The following is a 23878-nucleotide window of genomic DNA, read 5'->3' as shown; positions in this document are numbered from 1 at the left end:
GTTGGCTTTTTTTTTCGCCCCAGGAATTCTTAGAACAACCTCTTCTCCAAATAAAAGGATTTCCCCAAATGAAGACTGAATGCTTCAGAAACTTAAAAGTTCTTTGAGATAGGCTGAGCACGGATTTGGAATATGAGTGTGATCAAAGGTAGAGGAGACTCTAGTAATTTCATACTCATTGATCTTTGGTTTGTAAGGTTTCATTCTGCAAGAAACAGAAACCTGATTCACCAGCCAACAACTACTGAGAAATGTTGGGTCAACTGGAAGGCTGACAATGTGGATCTGTAGAGCAGCATTTTAGTTTTTGGTTTTTACATGGGGTGTGTGTGTGCGCGTGCATGCATGTGGATGTGCATGCATGGGTGTATTTTTAAACATGATGTATATTTAAGTTTCTGCTGAGAGGACTTCTGAGTGAAACTTAAACACCTGCGTGAAACTTCCACACCATTTGCGGGACACATTCTGCAAGGAAGACTTTGTGGTCTAACTTGTTCTAGTTCAATTCAGTGTGAGTTGCGTCTAATTTCTTTTAGGCGGAAGGCCACACCGTGAGAGAGAGTGTGTTTGTGTATACACGTGCGTGCATGTGCGGCGATCATGAGTTGTCTAGAGCATTGCCATTCTCTGTGCCTCCTGGGAGTGAGGCAGACAGGCAGAGAATTCTGGCTCCAGGACAGGGAACTTCAGTCCTTGTGTCTCCAGCTGCATGGGTCATGACTCGGGCCCCAGAGTGGCGTATCACAATGGCCGGCCTGCCTTGTGACCGAGGCAGAGGGCAAGGTGAGAGGCGATGAGTGTAGAAGCACTTTGTACACCGTTCATCTTCCCCTTGACCCAGAGGAGAAATGACCTTGGTCCTATTATTCATGTCAGTGCCTCTGACCGGCGTGGCTTCTGCACTGCAGATAGATGGGGAGGTTGAGAAGGAGTGGTGTGGGAAAGCCAGGAGCTGCTTTCTGCTTTCCTCTTCAGCTTAGAGGCTGGGTTCACATCAGATGCAGGGCCTCGGTGAGCTTGGCCAAGGTGGACAGTCCTTCCCTTATCTGGTGGGTCCTGGGAGCAGAGCAGGCAGTGGGACAGGGTTTCAGGGTCAGGCATTACTTCCTATTGTTTCCTTATCCTTGACTTTTTAGAAGAGAACTATGGCTGCTTCATGAGCTTTCTTTACAAATTTTTTAAATTGTTTTTGGCTTTGCCGGGTCTTCCTCGATGCAGAGGGCTGTGCTCTTGTGGAGGTGCCTGGACTTCTTACCGTGATGGCCTCTCTTCTGGTCTCTAGTCACGTGGCCTTAGTTGCCCTGTGTCATGAGGAATCTTCTCGGACAAGGATCGAACCTGTGTCCCTTGCACTGTCAGGCAGACTGTCAACCACTGGACCACCAGGACGCCCCTCTTCATGAGTTTTCGGAATCCCTGGACTCTCCTGGTCGTTCTTCCCCTCCCTGCCCAGGGCTGTGTGTAGCTTCCCACCCATCGCTGGGCCCGTCTTGTCCTCCGCCCTGCAGGCATGCGCACCCAGCCATCCACGTGGCTGATTTCCACTCTCACCAAGGAAACACGCTCCCTGGACTCCTTTTCGACTTATTTTCTTGACTGGATATGGAAACCGCTTTTCTGTTCAGTGTATTTGACACATAACATGGGGTAATTTCAAGGTGCATCTCCTGTTAATTTGATACATGTGTATAGGGTAATAGCATTGCCATTGTAGCAATATTTAGCACCTCTCTCACATTACATAATTATCCTTTCTTTTTAGTGGTTGGAATAATTAAGTTCTAGTCACTTAGCAAGGTTGATTATGGTACAATATTATTGTCTATATTCATTATACTGTACATGAGCTCTCTTGGGCTTATTTACTACTCATTGTTGGATGTGGAAATTTCTTAACATTTTTTGAAACCCCAGATTATTTAGGAACATGGGCAGTGGATTAAACAAACAAACAAACAAAAGTCCCGAAACACTGGTTTTTGCTTTGGGGGGTTCTTTTTTTTCCTGGTCTATGTAATTGATTATGAGAAAAAGGAGATTTTTAGAGAGTATCAAGGAAGAAGACAGCTCATACACCGCTGAGAACACACAGGGGTTTGGCTGCATTGGTCTTTATTGTGGTGTGTGGGCTTCATAGCTCCACAGCATGTAGGATCTTAGTTCCCTGACCAAGGATTGAACTTCATCTCCTGCACTGTAGAAGGATTGTTAACCACTGGACCACCAGGGAAGTCCTGGAAATACAAATTGATAACAGTTTTGTTTTTTTTTCCCCAAATGGCAAGTTGGCAGTATTTCTCAAAAGTCTTAACAATTAATGTTAAATACCTTAAATTCAACAATTACTTTTTTAGGAGTTTAAGAAAGTCATTGCAAATTTATGCAGAGATCTACCTACAGAGAAGTTTATGGAATTGCAGTTTGTCACAGAAAAGAAAGTTAGACCTCATCATAAGGTCCATTGATGGGGAACAGGGCAGTCAGTTGCGGCCCATTGATGTGCTGAAATGATCTGCAGTATCTTAAATAGTATTGTCCCAATTTATTGACATAGTAGGTGGATTTTAAAAGCAGTATTATGATTTGCAACCCCTTTCGTAAAATGTCAAAGTACATCTTTGTGCATGAAAATGTTGTAAGTATATTTGCCTAAATTTTAACATTTATTTCTCTATGTGTTATGGGTATATGTTTTTTCTATTTTATTATTATTTTTATCCTATAAGTATTGCTTTTGTTTAAAAAAAAAAAAGAAAGAAAGATATTTATAAGAAAAGCAGCATTGGGTGGCTCTTCCACCGAAGCCCCGGTCATGGGCTTTGTGCTGGGGAGGCCAGCCTTGTACGCCTTCATCGCATCTAGCATCCTGCTGGGGCCGTGTCTGTACGAGGGAGGCAGGAGCTGTCAAGCAATGAGGGATGAGTGAGACAGTTATTTCCTGACGCCTTACCTTCTACTCACAGTCCTGTTGGCCTGTTTCTTTGAGAGCAAGAGATGATTCCTTTTGTACCTGGCACCCCTCATTACCGACTTGGTAACATTCAGTACAAACACGTAGAATTTAAAAAGTAAAGCTTTTAACCTGTGTATCACCATCTTCTGTTACCTCCTTATTTGAAAAGTTGGAGTATAATTGCCTTACATAATCTTGTGTTAGCTTCGCTGTACAATGAAATGCATCAGCTGCGTGTATACATATATTCCCTCCCTCTTGAGCACCCCTCTACTCCACCCCACCCCCCCACCCCCCCACGTCATCACAGAGCGCCCAGTGCCATATGGCAGCTTCCTGCTAGCTGTCTTTTTTATACACAGTACTGTATATATTCATGTGTCATATATGTGTCATATATTCGCCCAATTCATCCCACCCTCTCCTGCCTCTGCACGTCTGTTCTCTACTTCTGCGTCTCTCTTCTGCCCTGCAAATCAGTTCATTCATGCCATTTTTCTAGATTCCTCATTCTGAAAATGCATTCTTTGTCTCACTTTTCCTTTAGCAAAAATTCCTTGAGAAAACACGAGGGTGACATCACATGCAAGGAGCCTCTGCTCCAGAGCCAGGGTTGACTTTGCTTTTGGAATGAAAAGCTCTCCACAGGGTAGCCACTAAATTAAGACATCTGTGAGGTGTCAGCTTCTTGGGGCTGCTGTAACAAAGTACCACAAACTGGCTGCTTTGTCTCCTGGTGCTGGAAACCCCCAGTCCAGGCGTTGGCGGGCTGGTGCCTCCTCTGAGGGTCTGATCCAGGTCTCCCACGACTTCTCATTCACCCTCTGTGTGTGTCTTGGTCATGATTTCCCTGTTTTATACACCATATTGGACTAGGACCCAGTCTAATGACTGGATTTTAACCTGATGACCTCTGTGAAAAGAAAAAAGAAAAAAAGAGAGACTTTCTCCCTGCTGTGAATGATTGCCGCAAGGACTGAAACTCCTGGGTGGCATCCAATGATATTAATAATCTCCTTCCTGAGAAAAATGGGACTGGAGGCACGCGCATGTGGCGGCAAGTTGGAACCCTTCCTGGCGGGCCCTGGATGGGGAGCCTCAGGCTTTTGCCGCTGTTCTTGCTGCTAAGTCATGTCCGACCCTTTGCGACCCATGAACTGCAGCGGAACTGCTGAGTGCCCCCTAATCTCAGCCTTGCTCTTGGCCTTTCTGAGAGCTGGTTGTTCAACACCTTTAGTCTTCAAGAAACTCCTGTATTTTTCTAATAAATTTTTTATTGCGGTATGGCATTGATTTACAGTGCCATATTAGTTTCAGGTGTACAACACAGCAATTCAGTCTTTTTATAGATTGTAATTCAAAGTTTTTACAAAATAAAGGTTCCTGCAGTAATGTTATGTTTAAGCTTTGAAAGTTAGGATGTCAACATACGAGTTTTGGAGAGACACAATTCAACCCATAACAATGTATTTTCCTCCTATTGAAAAAAAAAATCTCATTAGTTTGAAAATTTTCAAACATAAAAGCATTAGGGGAGGTAATATTAAACCTCCATGTCACCATCAACAGCTTTAGCAGCCCCCAAGCCAGTATCATTTCATACTATCTCTCCCTTCAACCCCCAGTGTAGTATTTTGAAGTAACTCTCACCCGTAAGAAATGATGCATTCCACATGGTAAAATTAGATCTAAAGATCCTGGTAAATAAAATAACATTGCGTGTGTGTGTGTGTGTGTGTGTGTGTGTGTAAACTGGGGGAGTCAGAGCAATACCAGAATGTTAGGGCCTATCTCTGGGAAGTAGGATTTCAGGTGATGTTTACTTTCTTTTCTAGAACTGTATTTACTGTCTAATTTTGTTGGGATAGTGGTTGAGGGAGTAATTCGACCTTTTTTTCATGAGAAAAACAGAAACTAGTTGTTTCCAGGAGGTGAGAAGGTTGGGGTAAGGGACAGCAGAAGCAGCTTCACCGTAGGTTTCTGAGGCAAAAGGGGCATTTTGCTTTCAGAATATGAGAAGGAAAGAGGAGGAAGCACATCAGATTGTGCCTCGTAGTGAAGAGGCTCCTGAGGAGGACAGCGGGGGCTGCCACTCCAGATGAAGCTGTGTGACCTCCGCACAGATCCCCAACCTCTCTGAACTCAGGTTTCCTGCCTGCAAAATGAAGGAGACAGTCATAGATTTCTCTGGCCATGAATACTATGATCTCATAGTTCTTTTTTTTTTTTTTTAATTGAAGTATAGTTGATTTACAATGCTGTGTTAATTTCTTCTATACAACATGGTGACTCATTTATGCATGTGTATACACATTCTTTTTTACATTCTTCTCCATTATGGCTTATCTCGGGATATTAGATACAGTTTTCTGTACAGTAGGACCTTGTTTATCCATCCTATATATACCAGTTTGCACCTAATAACTCCAAGCTCACAGCCCATCCTGGCCCCTTTGGCAAGCACAGGTCTGTTCTCTATGTCCGTGATTCTGTGTCTGTTTCATCTTTACGTTCATTTGTGTCATAGTTTGGATTCCACATGCAAATGATAGTGTGGGGTGTTTGTCTTCCTCTTTCTGACTTATCTCCCTTAGTTACGATCACCTCTAGCTGCATCCATGTGGCTACAGATGGCATGATTTCGTTCTCACATGTAGCTGAGAAGTAGTCCATTGTATACATGGACCACATCATTTTATTTATCTATCGATGGATATTGAAGTTGTTTCTACGTTTTGGCCTTTGTGGATAGTGCTGCTGTGAACGTGGGGCTGCATGTATTTTTTTGAATTAGAGTTTTGTCCAAGTACACGGCCCAGAGTGGGATTACTGGGTCCTATGGTGATTCTGTTTTCACTTTTCAGAGGAACTTCCACGCTGTCCTCCCCAGTGGCTGCACCAACTTCCATTCGCAGCGATGCTGTAACAGGGCTCCCTTTCCTCCACGCCTTCTCCTCCATTGATTATTTGTAGACTTTTAAACGATGGGCATTCTGACTGGTGTGAAGCGGTACCTCATTGTAGTTTTGAGTTGCATCTCTCTAATTAGCAATGTGGAGCATCTTTCCATGTGCCTATTGGCCATCTGTATGTCTTCTTTGGAGAAATGTATGTTAAGGTTTTCTGCCCATTTTTGATTGCATTTTTTTTTTTTTTCTGTTTATGGTGTTATGGTTCTTGAACATTATGGGTTTGTCATATTTATTTCTGACAGTGCTGGGTCTTCGTGGTTGTGGGGCTTTTCTCTGGTTGCGGTGAGTGGGGGAGACTCTAGTTGTGTGTAAGAGCTTCTCATTGTGGTGGCTTCTCTTGCTGTGGAGCGCGGGCTCTAGGCTTCTGGGGGCTTCAATACTGGCAGTATGTGGACTTGGTAGTTGTGGCTCCTGGGGTCTGTTACAGAGGCTAAGTCATTCTGGTCCATGGGCTTAGTTGCTCCATGGATTTGGAATCCTCTCGGATTAGGGATCGAACCCATGTCTCCTTATGCCCAAAGGCATAAAAGTGATTTCAGGCCTGAGACTCCCCTCCCTGACCCAGAGCCCAGGGCAAGGGGGTTTCTGCCAAAACAGGCATATGTCCTCTGTCCAGAAGGCCTGGGCTCTCAGGCCAGCCAGCAGGGACCAGTGGAGGCCTCAGACAGGAGATTAACCAAGCAGATCAAAATAGCACCATTAAGGCTTTGAAATTAGATCGCCATTGAAACCACAGGCCATGAAAGTGGGCTAGGCCTTGTGTGTTCAATCCAGGCATGTGGCTGCCTCCTAAAAAATTCACACTGGACCTGGAATCTCCTAACATGATAGCCAAAGTGCCCGAGATAGGATCAAAAATCACCTCTCACTTCAAGAGCCAATAAAATTACACCTTGAATGAAAAAAGAATTATCTGACATCTAAACCGAGATGTTAAATGCTGAGCACAGCCTCAGCCATCTGTTTACACTTGGACCCTGCCTGCCTTCAAGCTGCAGGGGCCAAAATGAGCACAGAGATCAGTGGTCTGCAAAACCTTTGATATTTATTCTCTGACCTTTTATAGAAGTTGGCCGACATGTGCAGTCAGGGCATGGAAGACCTAATGGTCCATTTGGGGGAGATCTTTCCTTCTTTTTCCCATTTTTTATTTCCCTTGGTTTGTAATATTGAATAATACGGTTTCTCCATTCTCTGCCTACGTTTTATCATTTTGTTCTTCCTCATTATTGTAACCTCATCTGTGTAGCCAGCAGCCTCGCCTCATTGGAGAGGGACCCAATTTCCTCCTGCTTATCTTTGTTCTTCATCGTCAACATCACCCTCCTGCCCGTGCTGAGCAGTGAGGGTCTGAAGATCTGCCTCCATGGGGTTTTCTTTGTCTGCTTACCTGATGGGCCTGGAGGAGAGCTGGGAGTCCATAAGATGTTCGGGACTCACCTACGTGGGGTCATGCTTGGGACCGTGGAGCCCCATGCAAGGGGGCCTGGTACCCTGCCTCAGAGAAGCTCTCGGCTGGTTAACAGTCCAGTAGATGTTGTGTCAAGAGCCAGAAGGACAGACAGAATATAGGAGGCTGGTTGAGAGGGAAGTGAGCCAGCAAGAAGGAGAAGATTGTTTGGGTGAGCCCAGGAATGGCTGTGTTCCCAACACTGCACCTGGGAGAAGGGCTGGAGAGGTGGGAATGTCACCTGTCCAGGGGTCACTACTGCCCTCTGGTGGCAGAGCAGAGGGGCGCTACGGTTCATACTGTAGGGAAGCAGCACCTCCAAGGCACTGTGTCTCCCAGCCGCGGGGGGCGGTGTGAGACCTGAGAACTGGGGGGATGGGATGAACTGGGGTATGCGGACTGACACACACACTACTGATACTATGTGTAGAATAGATAACTGGTGAGAACTTACTGCACGGCACGGGGACCCCTACTCCATGCTCCGGGGTGCCCTACGTGGGAAGGAAATCTGAAAACAAGAGGGGATATATGTACACACAGCTGACTCACTCTGCTCTACAACAGAGACCGACGGAACACCGTAAAGCAACTATGCTCCAATAAACACTTTCTTAAAACTCAGAATTAGAAATTTGGTTGACAAAGTTGAGCCTTAATAGGCATCAGGGAACAATGGCTCAGGACTGGCAGAAACAGCAAGGTGAGGATGTTGAGGCAAGGCATTCTGTGAGTTTCAGGGTGCATGCTGTGTTGATGGATATTTTAGGAAACTTCTGTAGTGAGCTGTCAAGTCATTTCTGGGTGGGGAGTCTGAAATACTAAAGTAATGCTACTGAACGGTAGTTGAATAGCAAATCTGTGTTAATGGAGATGGTAAGCTAGTTAGTGGGTTGGTTATTTTGGGTTCTAAGGTCTTTGAAGCCTGGCTTGTAAGTCTCGGTGATGACTTTGGCCAAGTGAAAAAAATTGCCCGAAGGTGGCCAAGGACTGCTCCGTGACCCAGACATGAGACTTAGCAGGGGCTCTGGGGTTCCATCAGGCTGAGGAGAAATGCCAAACCAAGGCCACCTTGAGGTTGACATTGAATTGTTGGGTCTCCTCCCAAGCAGGACAGATTGAATTACTGAAGGTCCCGTGCTGTCTGGGAGCCCAGGAGGTTCTGCCAACAAGGCCGGCAGCTCTGGTGACAGGATAAGAAAGCCGTGCATGAGGCTGGTACTTTGGTTACAGGTGGATGGATGAGTGACGAGCTGGTGTTTGTTGATGTCTGACCTGTCAGGACGGGACCTTTCTGGCGCCTCTCCGAACCTACACCAAGCTCTGCAGGTCAGAACAGTCTAAAGTGATCGAGCCAAGTGCAGTCACTGCTTCTCCAGTCCTTCTTTAGCTGGATCTCATCTTGTGGAGCTGATGTCACTGGGGTTTGGTCTTTGCCTTCAGCTTTGGTTTCAGCTTCGCTGAAAGAAAAAAAGAAAATCTGCAGCCACTGACTTTCTTAGCATTAACCTACACTTTGATTATGCCATTGTTTGCACCATGAGGAATGGGTCATAGAATTTTCGCTTCCCTATGAAGTTGGACTTGACCTACAGTTAATCTATTTTAGAACCTCAGAATTGATGTGTCCAGGGAGTGGATCTCTGAAATTCGACAAGGGTCCCATTTGCACCCGTGTTACGAGGTATGATGCCCTTGACTGTAGAAATGAAATGCCAGCAAGAAATGAAACGTGTGCCTTTTGTTTCCCCTGGTTTTTAAACACCACGCATGATTCATGTTGTGCTTCAGAAGAAGTGTTTAGGGACTTCCCAGTTGATCCAGTGACTTAAGACTGTGCTTCCAATACAGGGGCACTGGCTTGATCGCTGGTTGGGGAATAAGATCCCACATGCCTCATGGAGTGGCCAAAGAATAAAATAAAGAAGCATTCAGAAACCTAATTTGAAATATATGTAGTTAGTGGCTCAGGCTGTTCTAAGGCTGGTGACCGTCACTGGCCACGCTTCGTTCTTGTGTTGAGCTTGTGGGGACCTTGCAGGACAGAGTGAGCTGCTTAGAGACTTGGTGTCGCTTTGTGACATCTCATATATGCCCTTCGTTAAAATCAGATATGAAAACACTTAAAACTTGTTCTTCCCGAGTCTGATGGGAGGTTCTCCTCAGGACCTCCCAGTCTGAGAAATGTTTGGGCAGCAATAACCATAATACATCAGCGTGAGGCTGCCAGTCCTGCATTGCTTGCAGAGTTCATTCAGTTTCTTTTGGAGCCTGATGATGCTAAAAGAAAGTGAAGGTTGGCATCAGTTGTGTCTGTAAAGACCAAAGTTCTGTTTCACATCACATGGAAAAGGGAGAGAAAATAAATCACTAGGCGTTTGCTTAACATGTCGAGCACCGTGCTGGGATCATTTTCCTTTCAGTGTTTCGTTTACCAAAGGATGCTGAAATCCATCCAGTGCCTGGTCACTGTCTTGTCTTCAGCACAGGGTGACTCAGGGGGGCGCTATTGGCATTTTTGAGCAGGAAAGTACCTGAGTGGGACTGTGCCCGGGCTTGTGGGGCATGTGGCACGCCCGCCCCCTCCCATTCTGCAGTCACTGTAACTGACAAATCCATCCACCGCCAGTTCCGCTGTCCCCTCTAGGTGGCCACGCTGTCTCTGGCGCTGGCAACAGGCTCTCAGTAAACACTGTCAGATATTTTCCAGGGAGCAGGTACGTGCCACCCATCTCTGGGTGCATGCCTGTGTTGTAATAGAGTAGGAGACTTGGGCAGTCAGCTTTGTGTTCATTGATTTTTAGCTGTACTGGGTTTTCGTTGCTGCACATGGGCTTTCTCTAGTTGCAGCGAGAGGGATATTCTCTAGTTGCGGCGTGCAGGCTTCTCATCGCGGTGGTTTCTCTTGATGCAGAGCACCAGCTCGAGATGCTCAGGCTCAGTAACTGCGGCTCAGAGGGTCTCGAGTGAGGACTCGGTAGTTGTGGAGCCTGAGGTCAGCAGCTCCACAGCCTGTAGGATCTTAGTCCCGTCTGACCAGGGATTGAACCAGCGTCCCCTGCGTTGGCAGTTGGATTCTTAATCACTGAACCACCAGGGGGAGGGGATCCCAGTTTTGTGTCTTTTTTTCACCTGAGATTTGCATCATATTTTATGCTTGTGAAATAATTATTTATCCTATGCTATATAATTGGGATATAGTTCTTTTTGTTGATTTAAAAATGAGTATGTCGAAGTAAGCCAGAAAGATAAAGACCATTACAGTATACTAACACATGTATATGGACTTTAGAAAGATGGTAACGATAACCCTACATGCAAAACAGAAAAAGAGACTCAGATGTATAGAACAGACTTGTGGACTCTGGGAGAAGTCGAGGGTGGGATGTTTCAAGAGAACAGCATTGAAACATGTATATTATCTAGGGTGAAACAGATCACCAGCCCAGGTTGGGTACATGAGACAAGTGCTCGGGCCTAGTGCACTGGGAAGACCCAGAGGGATCGGGTAGAGAGGGAGGTGGGATGGGGGACTGGGATGGGGAATACATGTAAATCCATGGCTAATTCATTTCAATGTATAACAAAAACTACTGTAATGATGTAAAGTAATTAGCCTCCAACTAATAAAAAAATAAATAAATAAAAATGAGTATGTTCCAACTACTGTATAGAAAATAGATAATCCCCGAGGACCTACCGTATACCACAGGGAACCCTATTCAGTGTTGTGTGGTGACCTATATGGGAAAAGAATCTGAAAAAGAATGGATGTATGTGTAGACTCATAAGTGAATCACTTTGCAGTACACCTAAGACTAACACAATATTGTAAATCAGTTATATCCCAAGATAAAATAAAAATTAAAAAATGAGTGGATTCCTTAGTTAATGGCTTCATTTTATTTACCTTTTCTCTCAAGCATTATGGCATCATCTGTAATAGTCAAGAACATATGATTTACATTCTGTTATATTTTTCTTCTTCTCTTTCAACACATCATTTTTCTGAGACAAGATGTTATGGTAGGAATTTACAGAAATGCTGACTACAACAAGTAGCTCAAAGTCAACTTCTCTCTAAACGTTAGCAGTTCTCCATAGAGTTGACTGTCAATGAATATGTAAACATTTTATCTTTTTAATGTTAAATTTAACCATTTTCTTGGCAAACTTAAACTGATAACAGACGTATTATTTTTCCTGAATCTTCAGCCATGTTGTCCTAACTGACTGTAATGATTCTTGTAGACTCTGTGTCATAAATGGATCCTTTTGCACCTCAGTGAAAAGAAGGGGACCCTGGGGGTTCCTTCATTCATTCAGCAGATAGTTGCTTGGGATCCGTCAGTGAATCACACAGATAGAATGGTTCCTGCTTTCATGCTAGTACGGATGATTTTAAATTATGTGGGGCAGGACGCTTTCCCAAGAAGGCAGCCCTTCAGCAAAGACCTGAAGAAGAAATGAATTCTTACTGAGCCCCTATTATGCCTTTAGGTACTGTTTTAGGAGCCAGAATGGCTAGCTATAACCTCTGTAATCAGCAGAAAATAACTTACATGGCCAGAGGATGGGCATGTAATACGTTTAACGTTACTATTAAAAAAAATCTTTTTGATGTAATGGCACCAATTTTGGTTAGATAGGATTGCGGTGGGCATACTGTTTATTTTTAAGGCGTTGACTATGCAGAGTGATAGGAAATAGAAGATATTTGTCTTCAAAGGAAAATAGAAATAGAAGCCCAAGTGTGGGATGGGTTTTGTGTCTGGGTCCAGCGGTCGTTGCAGAGGTATTGCTTCTTTCCAGCTGGTGGCATCGTGATGGTCACAGGATCCTCCTGGGGATAATGGTGACAGAGCAGGAGCAACTGCTTCAAATTAAGGATGGCTCTTGTGGGAGGTGCTTAAAGAACAGGGAAGGAGTCCAGGGAGCAGGAGTTGGTTCCTGCCTCTAATGCTGACCTGTGACCTTGGGCGGACTGCTTTTGCTCCTCCACATAGCAGCTCAACTGCTTGTTGGTTGGCCATGCAATTTATGCTCATCATGTTGTTTAGCAAGATAAGGTATAAAAACAGGAGGAGGATGCACTTCACAAGATCACCAGTCAAGTCGTTTTCTAGTTCTTAAATTCCTTTCTCCTTGATTCATCCAAGGAAACACTGCTTTTCTGTAGCTTTTGGAGTGAAGCCAGGCCGCCATGGGGTTACTGGTTTGTCGCAGCGTTAGCAGTGGAGCAGGGCTGCCTCTCGAACTCTGGGTTTTTCTCCTCCTCTTGGCTCCCTACACACGGTGTTAAGGAAGTTGAGGGCTCTCCTAGCATTTTAGGGGCAGAGTGCTCAGCACTGGTTTTGCTGTGTGTGGTCTCACCCCCACAAATGCTAGCCCCAGATTTCACTTTTATTTCCTGAACTTCAAGGAGGACCACCAAGGAATCAGGGATGGACAGGAGACAGAAGAAAAGCAAGGAATTAACCTTGCTCTGAGACAAAGCCAGGGGTGCCCATTGTCTCAGATAACCTTCCTGTGGTCCAAGGACCTTAAAGCTGATCACAAGACTTCTACTTTTAGTGTGTGTATTTTTACCTTTCAAAGACCTGTAAAAGATACACCTGGGATGGCCTGATGGTCCCCTTCAGGTCTAAAGTTCTAAGATTCTCTTGTGTGCAGAGCTGCAGACGTCAAGTGTCTTTGGGTAGATGAACCCGGGTGGATTTCATCCCAGGCCTGCGGCATCCCGGGACGGGTGTGTGCCAAGCATCCTCAGACTGCATCTTCACGCCGCCTGTAGTCTGGGTGGCGATGCTGTCTTTTACCACACTTTTTTTTTCTTATAATTAATTAATTTATTTTAATTGGAGGCTCATTACTTTACAATATTGTAGTGGTTTTTGCTGTACTTTGACATGAATCAGCCATGGGTGCACATGTGTTCCCCATCCTGAACCCCTCCCTCCCACCTCCCTCCCCATCCCATCCCTCTGGGTCGTCCCAGTGCACTAGCCCTGAGCACCCTGTCTCATGCATGCAACCTGGGCTGGTGATCTGTTTCACACTTGATAATATACAGGTTTCAATGCTCTTCTCTCAAATCATCCCACCCTCGCCTTCTCCCACAGAGTCCAAAAATCTGTTCTTTACATCTGTGTCTCTTTTGCTCTCTCGCATATAGGGTCATTGTTACCATCTTTCTAAGTTCCATATATATGCATTAACATACTGTTTTGGTGTTTATCTTTCTGACGTACTTCACTCTGTATAATAGGCTCCAGTTTCATCCACCTCATTAGAACTGATTCAAATGCATTCTTTTTAATGGCTGAGTAATATTCCATGGTGTATATGTACCACGGCTTCCTCATCCATTCGTCTGCGGATGGGCATCTAGGTTGCTTCCATGTCCTAGCTATTGTAAACAGTTGCACCCCACTTTGATCCACCCCCATGGTTTAAGCGCTGGCTCCCGGGCAGTGGAAGCGAGGCCTTCCGACTCACCTCCTCGCTGCCTCCCTTTTCCGCAGATGATGACCCAGGTGGAGGGGCAGCAGAAGAACCTGGTGCACGCCATCGAGTCTCTGCCGGGGTCTGGTCCCCTCACTGCCTTGGACCAGGACTTGCTGCTCCTGAAAGCTACCTCTGCGGCCACCCTCAGCTGCCTCGGGGAGTGCCTGAGCCTGCTCCAGCAAAGCCTGCACCACGCCGGCCAGCCCAGCCGCAGGCCGGGGGCCTCGGGTAAGACCTCCCCGGCGGCGCGCGCGCGTCTGCGAGTGTGCGTTGGCCGCTGCGCACGTGCATGTCTGACCGCGGCGACCTTCTTCCTTTAAATCTGTCCATCTGGCCTTTTATCCGTGCGCTTCTGTGTTCACCCCTTCTCAACCTCGCGTGGGCAGTCTCTGTTTTTTTCATTTCACCCATTAGCAGTGTGCCCTCCTATCAACAATTTAATGTTTTCGTGAGTACTATGGAACTCCTTTGAGACTTGCTAGCATTCAGTTCTCGTTGCCTTCTGTTTTGTGAATTTTGCACTCCATGTTGTGTTTGCAAGATCTATTGCTCTGTAGCGTCTGGTCCGCTGTTTCTAACTGTGCCTGTGGTGTGCATCCCCACCTCCTCCCATGATGAACAGCCGCCTTGCCTCCTGCTCTCTGCCCGGGGCCACCATGCCCTCCTCTTTCCTGTCTCCTCAGGGCCCAGTGTGAGATTTTCTCTGAGATACATAGCAGAAGCATTTCTAGTTGTTTATCAAGAAGTTCGAGATAATAATCAACTCCCTGCAGAGGCTCCAGTCCTTTTGAAGGAAGGTTTCATCGATAAGCAGATAGAAAGATATTAGGGAAGACTGAATTAAATGATAAAGGTGAAAATGGCTTGAGATGGGTCATGTCTTAGGGAATTATAAAGTATTAGAAGAGATGCACTGATGCCTCACTGAGCTTTGTTGCCCAGGGTTCAATTAATTAACGAAGAATGAGGCAGTTCAGGTGATGGGAAGCCAGGCCAGGTTATGATGAATGGTCTGTATTTCACATTTCCTCCAGGTCCCCACTGCCCGCCCCTGTCACCAGGGTTAAAGGGTGATGTTGGTTTCCCAGAGTCAGCTGTAGGGGCAGGGGGCTTGAGTTATTTCTGTAGTACCCACCGTCATTACTCTGCTCTGATTCTATCAGTGTCTACCTTTTGCTACCCGCTTTTTGAAATCTTCACGAAGTAGGTATCATTATGCCCTTCATGTGGGTGAGCTGAGCTGAGGCTCAGAGCAGGTAAATGACCTGCCCGAAGCCACCCTGGTATCGCAGAACAAGGTCCAGTGGTGGGCTCTGCCCACTGTGGCAGCTGCCTGGGGTCCTTTGTTCAAACCTGAACGGACCACCCAGTATACTCTGGATTCCCCAGACTAGGGCTGGTCACACCTTAATTCTCTGACACTGTCCTGCTCACATCTTAATTTTCTCAGGGCAGGTATTTGTATTTTTTTCTTTATTGTTTGGGAAATAGTTTGAGACTTCTAAAAAAGTTACAGGAATAGTATGAAAAATTCTCATCTATCTCCAAATTCTCCAAATGCTGTTACGATGTTTGCCCCATCTTCTCTCTATGTATAAGCCTATTATAATATTCTAGCCACTAAAAAGTAAGTTGCCGATGATATGTATCTTTACTTTTCTATGCCTCAGTGTGAATTTCCTTAAAAAAAAAAGGGCACGCTTCTCTGTAATAACAATACAGTGGTCCAAATCGAGAAATTAACATAAATACAATCCTTTTCCTAATTTGCAGACCTTACTAAATTTTTTTAAAAATTGTATTTGTTTTTTTGTATTTGTACTTTTGTTATTTGTAATTGTTCTTTGTTATTTGTAATTGTATTTGTATTTTTGGCCTCGCTGGGTCTTCGCTGCTGCGTGTGGGTCTTCTCTAGTGATGAGCAGGGGTTATTCTCTAGCCGCAGTTGCACGGGCTTCTCATTGCAGGGGCTTCTCTTGTTACGGAGAACAGGCTCTAGGGCACACAGGCTTCAGCAGTTGTAGCTCTCGGACTCTGTGGAGTGTGGGCTCAGTAGGTGTGTTGCATGGACTTAGTTGCCCCATGACATTGTCACCTCCCCTGACCAAGGATTGAACCCATATCCCCTGCGTTGGCAGGCAGGTTCTTAACCGCTGACCACCAGGGAAGTCCCGACTTTTCTGAATTTTGCCTATGACTCTACCAGTGTCTTCTGTAACAAAAGAAAAAACATTCAGTTGCCTGATCTGGGCTTGGGAGAGGCGTGTGTGTCCAGGTACAGAGTGAAGGCACCCCATGTGCTTTTTTCCTTGCCTTTTTCTTCTCTACTTGAGAAGTCTCATTGAAAAATGAGACTCCCTGACTTTTCCTGATCTGGATGGAGCCTCAGTGACTGCTTTAGGCGTTGGGCACACCTCAGCATTAGACTGGGTGCTTCTCAAAGTTCCTAGAATTCTTCTTGCACCAGAACCTGCTTCTAGGCTCTGCGAACAACTGGGCTCATTCCAAGAAGGAGTGGATAAGAAACTTGAACCATTTTCTTGTGCCTGAAATTCATGCCTTACCTTTTTCTTCAGGTGACTTTCTAGTAAATTTCTAATTTTCGTTCCAGATTTTCATTCTTTCTCTGGGGTTTTTAAGGGCTGGAGGGACAAAGCTTGAGGTAGAATGTCAGATGTGGTGAGAGGTTGAAATGGGGACTATTTGTGGGGGAGGCGGGAGACCACGCAGTATCTGGACACTGCTGCACCCACCTTGCTGCCTTCTGCGGGGAGTGGTCGTCCTGTCCCTTCCTGGACCTGACTCTGTTGTCCACCCACCCTTCCTTTTAGCCGTTTTTACTGGGGCACTTGGCTGAAGGTTGGAGAATAGAGCATTAAGCATCATAAAAGTTATTGTGTTTCTTTGTCTTCCTAACCCTTTCCAAAGTTACATTCCATATAACACAGCCCTTTGGATTTTAAAACATTTCTGCACATGTCTTTTAAATCTGTGCCACACATTTGGGGGAAAAAAGGTGGAATTACATCCTCATCCAAAGCATCATAGTTGCCTGCAGTTAAAACAGAATTCCAGAATCTCAAGCTAATGGAATGGAAGAGCCTAGGGACCCCAGGAGTGTCATCTCAAAATGCATTTGTTAAGAACCTTAGGGCTCTTGGGGTTGATGGGGGCTGTAGCAGCCTGACTCCTGCTGATAAAAACTTAATGGTTATATCCAAGGAGTGCCAGACTGGGTTGATGGAAATCAAAATCTCATTAAAGTGAACCTCCATCAGGGTTTCCTCCAGAGTAGCGGTCCCTAGCCTTTTGGGCACTAGGAACTGGCTTTGTGAAAGACACTGTTTCCATGGACCAGAAGCTGGGGGATGGTTTCCAGATGATTCAAGCGAATTCATTTATTGCTCACTTTATTTCTAATCTAATGCCACCACTGATCTGACAGGAGGTACCAGTCTGTGGCTCAAAGGTTGGGGACCCTTGCTCTAGAGTTTCAAGGGGCAGGCGATGGGTGGGTGGGGCACAGATCGCTCAGCACAGCTTATATCTGTGGGCACTGTTCATGAAGTCTGTTTGCTTTCTGATCCCTCCTGCACTGATTTTTTTTTTCCTTCTGCCCCTCTTTGGAATCAAAACCTAATCTGTGATCTCCCAGCATCTTCTGTAGCTTCTCGTTGCATCTTCTGGGGAAGCTGGCGGTTCTAGAGCCTTTGTCTGCAAATGTTGCTCCCCGACCTCAATTTCATTTCAAACAGAGCGACTCGAACAAGCTGGAGAATTACTTGAGCTCTCATCTGTGCCCACCTACACATTTCAGGCTTGGGTCCTGTCTCCGATGTTATCTGTGAGATAATTCAGGGCTTAAATGCTTCATCTAACTTCTGTTTATGGAGAGGTTTGTAGCTAAAATTTATAAAGGAACTTGGCTTCTTGGTCCAGGCTTATGTTCCCCGGTTCTCCTCTGTCCTGGTGACTGAATCTTCTCCAGCGTTTTGATGAAGGCAGATGCTTGATGGGGTGGGGCATGTGGGCATCTGGTTTCCCGAGTCCAGATATGTGCCTCTGATTTTCCGTGGTGTGACAAGTCAGGGCTGTACCAGAGCTGGAGGTGGCTGGGCTGCTTGGGAGTCTGTGCTGGAGGGGGATTCCAGACCTTAACGTGGTCTGCGGGGGCAGAGCAGTCTGCTGCCTGTGCTTGTGGGGGGTTCCTCACCTGATCCAGGGAACGTGATTCAGAGGCAGCACAGACACCTGTGATCAGACAGCACGTTCTAGTGCGCTGTGAGAGCTGGCTCCCACGTTATGGTGGGTGCGGGACGAGCTGCTGGAGTGGGGGTGGCAGAGGAGCCCCCAGGGATGATGTTCATGCCCTTGGACATGAATCAGGGCCAGAGACCAAGACACGTGTAACTGAAGAGAGGGGAACCGGGACAGAATTTAATATGCACTTCTTAACTTGCCTTTCCAGTAACTTTTTCATTCTCTTTTAAGCTTTATAGGGATTGTCAGTTAATAAGCCAGTTGCATTGGTTCCTGCTATTTTGGGGTTTGGCCAAAAGGGTCAAATAGATGAGACTTTTTTTTTCTTTTGGCCATACCACTCAGCATGTGGGATCCAGTTCCCTCATGAGGGATTGAACTCAGGCCTCCTGTATTGGAAGCGTGGAGTCTTAACCACTGGACCATCAGGAAAGTCCTGGTGAGACTATTGTAGGGACTTTTCTGGGCTTTTCCCACTTGTTGACTTCTTCCTTCTGCTCTGCTTCATTTTTCCCCAGAAACATCTTCAGATTCTCAACTTTCATCCCTTTCCCCCACTCAGACCCATTTTTTCCTCTGTCCCTACAATGTCTATCTTTTCTCAACCTCTGTCTATCCTTCTTTCCTGACACCCAGTGTTTTTGTTGGCAGTGCATCCTATTTAAGTCACCTTCCCTTATTTTGTGATTAAAAGTCAAGATAAAAATGTGCACTGGGAAGACCCAGAGGGAGGTGGGAGGGGGCATTGGGATGAGGAATACATGTAAATCCATGGCTGATTTATGTCAATGTATGACAAAACACACTACAGTATTGTAATTAGCCTCCAACTAATAAAAAATAAATGGGGAAAAAAATGTGATGATCCCTTCAGTAAGCAGCATATTGGGAAACACTACCATTGCAGAATATTTCAGATGGGTAGTTTTATTTATTTACTTTTTTACAGCAGTCAAAACAGATTGATTGGCACTTCCTCCATAAAGAAAGCCATCAGATCCTACCATACCAGCATTTCATTGTAAATACACCCTATGTTTTTCCCATGTTTGTAAATGTCAGCCTTACTCATCTGGGGAAAGCCCTCTCAGATTGACTGCACCTAGGAGGCGGGAGTTCGCTGTGTTTCAGGAAGAGTGGGGGGCCTTCCAGTGCCTTCCCTGTCACTGGCTTCTGTGGGCAGAGACATCGCAGCGCTGGCCTCCAGTGCTGCCTCCAACGCTCCAGCAAGGGGTAAGCTGAGGCCAAGGGCAGAGTCAGACAGTCCCACTGTCAAAGCTTTAAGCCCGTGGTGAAATCTTCTGTAGCTTTCCTTCTGCTTCTGGTTGGTTAAGAGAACCAGAAAGTTTTTTTCCCCCCCTTTTTCTTGGGCTTCTTGTGTCTACTAAGGCGTGTTGTGTCAGGCATGCATCAAAATCTGGTGCAAGCACTAGTTTGCAAATTGGTGAACACCTGACCCATTGCCTTCCTCCTCTCTCCCATTGGATCATCTCCGATGGTCTGCTACTCAGGAGCTTTAGGGTGGACTCGAAAGTGAAAGGCAATTGACATACAGCCAGTAGGCTACGGTCAGCAGCCACGTGGTCATGTTAGATCCTGGTTTTCTTTGCATTTGTCCTTGCTGGTATGTCTCTGATTGTCTCTCCATCATAGACCTTCTGAGTCACTTTCTATAGGTGAGGCATGTTTTCTCACCTGTCCAACACATCCGTAGTAAAACACACCGTGAGCCTTCGTGCCACTAAGAAAAAGCTGCCAATTAAACTGTGACACATCGTTGAGCATAAGATGAACTCCGATTTCAGAGATGTTAAAATGTGAAAATTGGCGTGTCTTTGGATTAATGAAATCTGGTTGAGACTTGTGTTTTGTTTTATGACACCGTCTTGAGAATTTATCTTTCAAACACATAATGCAATCCAGTTATTTATTTTTTTCCCTTACAGCGCTGCTTGTTTCTCTTGGTCTCCGTTACGCTTTTTGTTTCTGTATTTGTGCTGCTTTTCTTGTTTCCTCTCATTTTGCCACACAGGTTGTTTTGGGGAAAAATATGTATACAAATTACAGTAGTGGATTCATTGCAGTCTTCGTAAGGATTCATTGACTTGTATTATTCTAACTGTCAAAATCAAGAATGGCACACTATAGGGTGATGAAGACTCAGAATACTTTAATTTCCTTTTTTTCTTAGTAGACGTCCCAGTTTTTGATTAAAATATAATGTGGGAGATATTATCAATATTTTAATATTAATTTAATACTTAATAACATGTAATAATGATTAGATCTCTTTAAAAGAATTTTGACTTAATAGTCAGTGATGTTATCATGTTTTCAAGAAGTATTTAAATTCAGTTCCAGGGCTGGGACACGGGGTATGAGTGGAATACCTACTGTGAACACAAATTTAACGGTACCAAAGTCATTAAGATAAATGATGTTTTAATGCAATATCTTGAAAGCAAAATTAACTCAAAAAAATCCAGGATGAACAAAATATCAAAATCTTAAAAGATAGGACTTGACTGGGTAACAAAATATCAAAATCTTAAAAGATAGGACTTGACTGGGTGAGGCAACTGAGACTGAGTCCCTTAAGACATTTTTTTGTTCTGACGCTAATGTTGATTTAAACAGTATTGCATGAACATGCCATTTATCTTGATTACCGAGTGTCTTGGTGCCTCTTTAAATTTTACCCAGAGGCAAGTGCCTTTTCCCTGCCCTGAGTCCCAGCCCTGCTCAGCCTTATGTTCAGCTGGGTTCATTGCTCACTGCCTCTCCTTTTCCACAGCTTCTCCAGTCTTGAGTTCTGTATCCTGCTGCTTTTCTTCATGTGTTGGGATATGACCTCAAGTCATTTTTTCCCCAGAAAGTGGGATATTTTCTGAGTCCCTGCAGTGGTGCTCGGAAGGCACAGAGCGTAGAGGTTGAGAGTCTGGGCTCTGGGGACAGGTGGCCTCGGTGTTCATCTGCCATTTACCCCTGACGCTTACTGGCTCTGTGTGCCTTTTTGTTTATCTGTCAAGAAGTAAGTCCTAGGACTTACCTCATGGGTTGTCATTAGAATTAGATGAGCTAACGCACAAAAATTTCATATGATAGGGACTTGCCTGGTGGCCCAGTGGTTAAGACTCTTCACTCCAAGTGTGGGGGCCCAGGTGTGATCCCTGATTGGGGAGCTAGATTCAGTATGCTGCAGCTGGGAGTTTTAATGCCACAACTAAAGATGCTGCAAACACAAAAGGAAGAAGAAGAAGATCCTGTGTGCCACAACTAAGACTGGCCCAGCCAAATAAATATTAAATAATAATTTTAAAAAGAAATTTTTTGTGTAGTAGTCCTTGGCACCGAGCAAGAGCTCAACAAATGCTGACTCTTTTCAGCAGAGGAAAGATAATTTGTCTGAAGACAAGCATTGTCTTTCCAGCCCCGCATCCACAGGGAACTATGTAGATATTCATTTACATTCTTCTCTTCATCTGTCGTCTTTTGGCATTTAGTGTTGTAGCAAAAGCCAAGACTAGCTTGATTTTTTTTTTTTTTTTTTTACCGCTTTAAGGCAAGTCTGTTCTGCCTAAATGGTTGTAAAATTTTCCCTCTTGATTTTTTTTTTAATTAAAAAGTGTTGCCAAACTTAATGAGCCAGGCATTCATTAAACTATTCTATTTTTGTGTGTGTTTGACATTTCAGTAAGAAAAAAAACCTAAGAAAATATCAAAACTCTCTAGATATGAGTCTTTTCCCATTGGTTTTGCTGGACTGTGGTGGGCTGTTTTCACAGGACCCGCAACCCACTCTTCAGCTCCGGCTGTGTGTTTCTTTACTTCTGTTATTGTTTTTGTTCCATTTGTTCCACTGATCTCTTTTAACTTAAAGGTCTCTGCCATGTATCTTCTGTCTTTAAAAAGTTTTTTTATTATTTATTTTTGTCTGCATAGGTCTTCATCTCTGTGTACGGGCTTTGTCTGGTTGCAGTGAGTAGGGGGCCAGTCTCTAGTTATGGTTTGCGGGCTTCTCATTGTGACAGCTTCTCCTGTTGCCGAGTACGGTCTCTAGAGCACTGGCTCAGTCATTGCGGGGCATGGTCTTAGGTGCTCCGTGGCATGTGGAATCTTCCTGGACTAGGGATCGAACACATGGCCCCTACATTGGTAGATGGCTTCTTAATCTCTGGACCACCAATGGAAGTCCTGAATCTTCTGTCTCATTGCTGACCCTTGTGCCCTTGGCAGCTGCTGATAGAACTTCATCTTGACACACTACTTACTTGACTTTCTACAGTGTTGATCCTGTTTTCCCCTTGTTTCAGTATTAACCTTAATTCTACTAATGTTGGCTTCGTTTCCTCATAATAAGTCCTTCCTGCCTCCATCTCTTTCTTCACCTCAGCCCGTTTTCTTCTCCTGTCTTGTGTTCTTGTTCCATAGTGGTTACTTTATTTTGTATTGTTTCAAGGATACACCTCTCCTGATGTTTTCTCTGACACCTTACGATTAGAGTAAATTTCAGAGAGATGTTGTTCCTCTCAGCCTTCTGAGTATCCTTCTCAGGATGCTATTTTTTTTTTTTTTCCTCAAGCACTGTAGAGTCCTTTAAAAAGGACTCTAAACAGGACTCTAAAAAGGAGTCCTTTAAAAACAAAAAAACAGTGGAAACTTTTAGAATTAGCCAGCTGCACTCAGTTTAGATGATCCCAATTTCACTGGCAACATCCAAAGCATCATAGTCAGGAGCCAGTTGGACATAGGCCTTCTTCCCTCCATCGGGCCTGATCAGGGTGTTGACCTTGGCCGTGTTGATGTCACAGAATGCCTTCACAGCCTGTTAATCTGGTGGTGCTGGCCTTGACATCCACAGTGAACACCAGGTGTGTTGTGTCTCCTGTCTTCATGGCTGACTTGCTGGTTGAGGGGGAACTTGATGGCTTAGTGGTCACACTTGTTCCCCAGGGGCACTCTTCTGAGGATATTTGGGCTCCCTCCTGAGCCACAGTGCTTTAGGCCATTGGACGGCGAGTGACGTATGGATCATCTTTTTTTGTTTTATGGCCGTGAACGTCTTTCAACACTGCTTTCTTGGCCTTCAAGGTCTTTGCTTTGGCTTCCGCTTTGGGAAGGGCTGGGGCTGAAGGAAAATGAGGGTGCAGGGGCACCCACTACCGAGCTTCAGTACAGAATTGATCAATTTATACAGCCTTTTTCATTCACTCTGTTAGAATTTTCCCCCTCTATCCAGACTCCCAAACCAGTGACTGGGGATCAGAGCAGCTGGACTGGTCTCCTGTCCTCACTCACTGGGCTTTCATGCTCGGAATCTGTAGAATGTACAAAAACTACATTTCCCAGCATGCATTGCCTCCTCCCCTTCCTGTCTTGGTCCTTGTCTCAGGATGCTGTGTTTCAAGGCCAGGCCAGACTCTACTTCCTGCCCCATTGTCTCTCTCCTGGTTATCACCTCTGACTGATGGTGGCATGGAGGGGAGCAAGGGGCGGAGTTGAGGTTTGAGAGTAATGGAACACTGTCCTGATTGCCTGTGAAAAGTGAGTGTTAGTCACTCAGTCATGTCTGACTCTGTGACCCCATAGACTGTAGCCCACCAGGCTCCTCTGTCCATGGAATTCTCCAGGCAAGAATACTGGAGTGGGTTGGGGTTCTTCCCCACCCGGGAATCAAACCCAGGACTCTTGCACTGCAGGCAGGTCCTTTATCATCTGAGCCACCAGAATGAA

The 23878-nt window shown here is 45.2% G+C and overlaps 1 protein-coding gene across 1 annotated transcript in view; it reads left to right on the top strand.

Moving 5' to 3' along the window:
* Window positions 1–23878, top strand: part of OSBPL10 (oxysterol binding protein like 10) — a 308993-nt gene that overhangs the window by 212686 nt on the left and 72429 nt on the right. Inside the window, 1 exon segment of the mRNA XM_070455303.1 lies at window positions 13903–14113. Coding sequence (XP_070311404.1) covers window positions 13903–14113 — 211 coding nt within the window.

Source organism: Odocoileus virginianus, chromosome 26 (genome assembly GCF_023699985.2).
Source record: "Odocoileus virginianus isolate 20LAN1187 ecotype Illinois chromosome 26, Ovbor_1.2, whole genome shotgun sequence".
NCBI lineage: Eukaryota > Metazoa > Chordata > Mammalia > Artiodactyla > Cervidae > Odocoileus > Odocoileus virginianus.
This window is presented reverse-complemented; position numbering and strand designations above follow the sequence as displayed.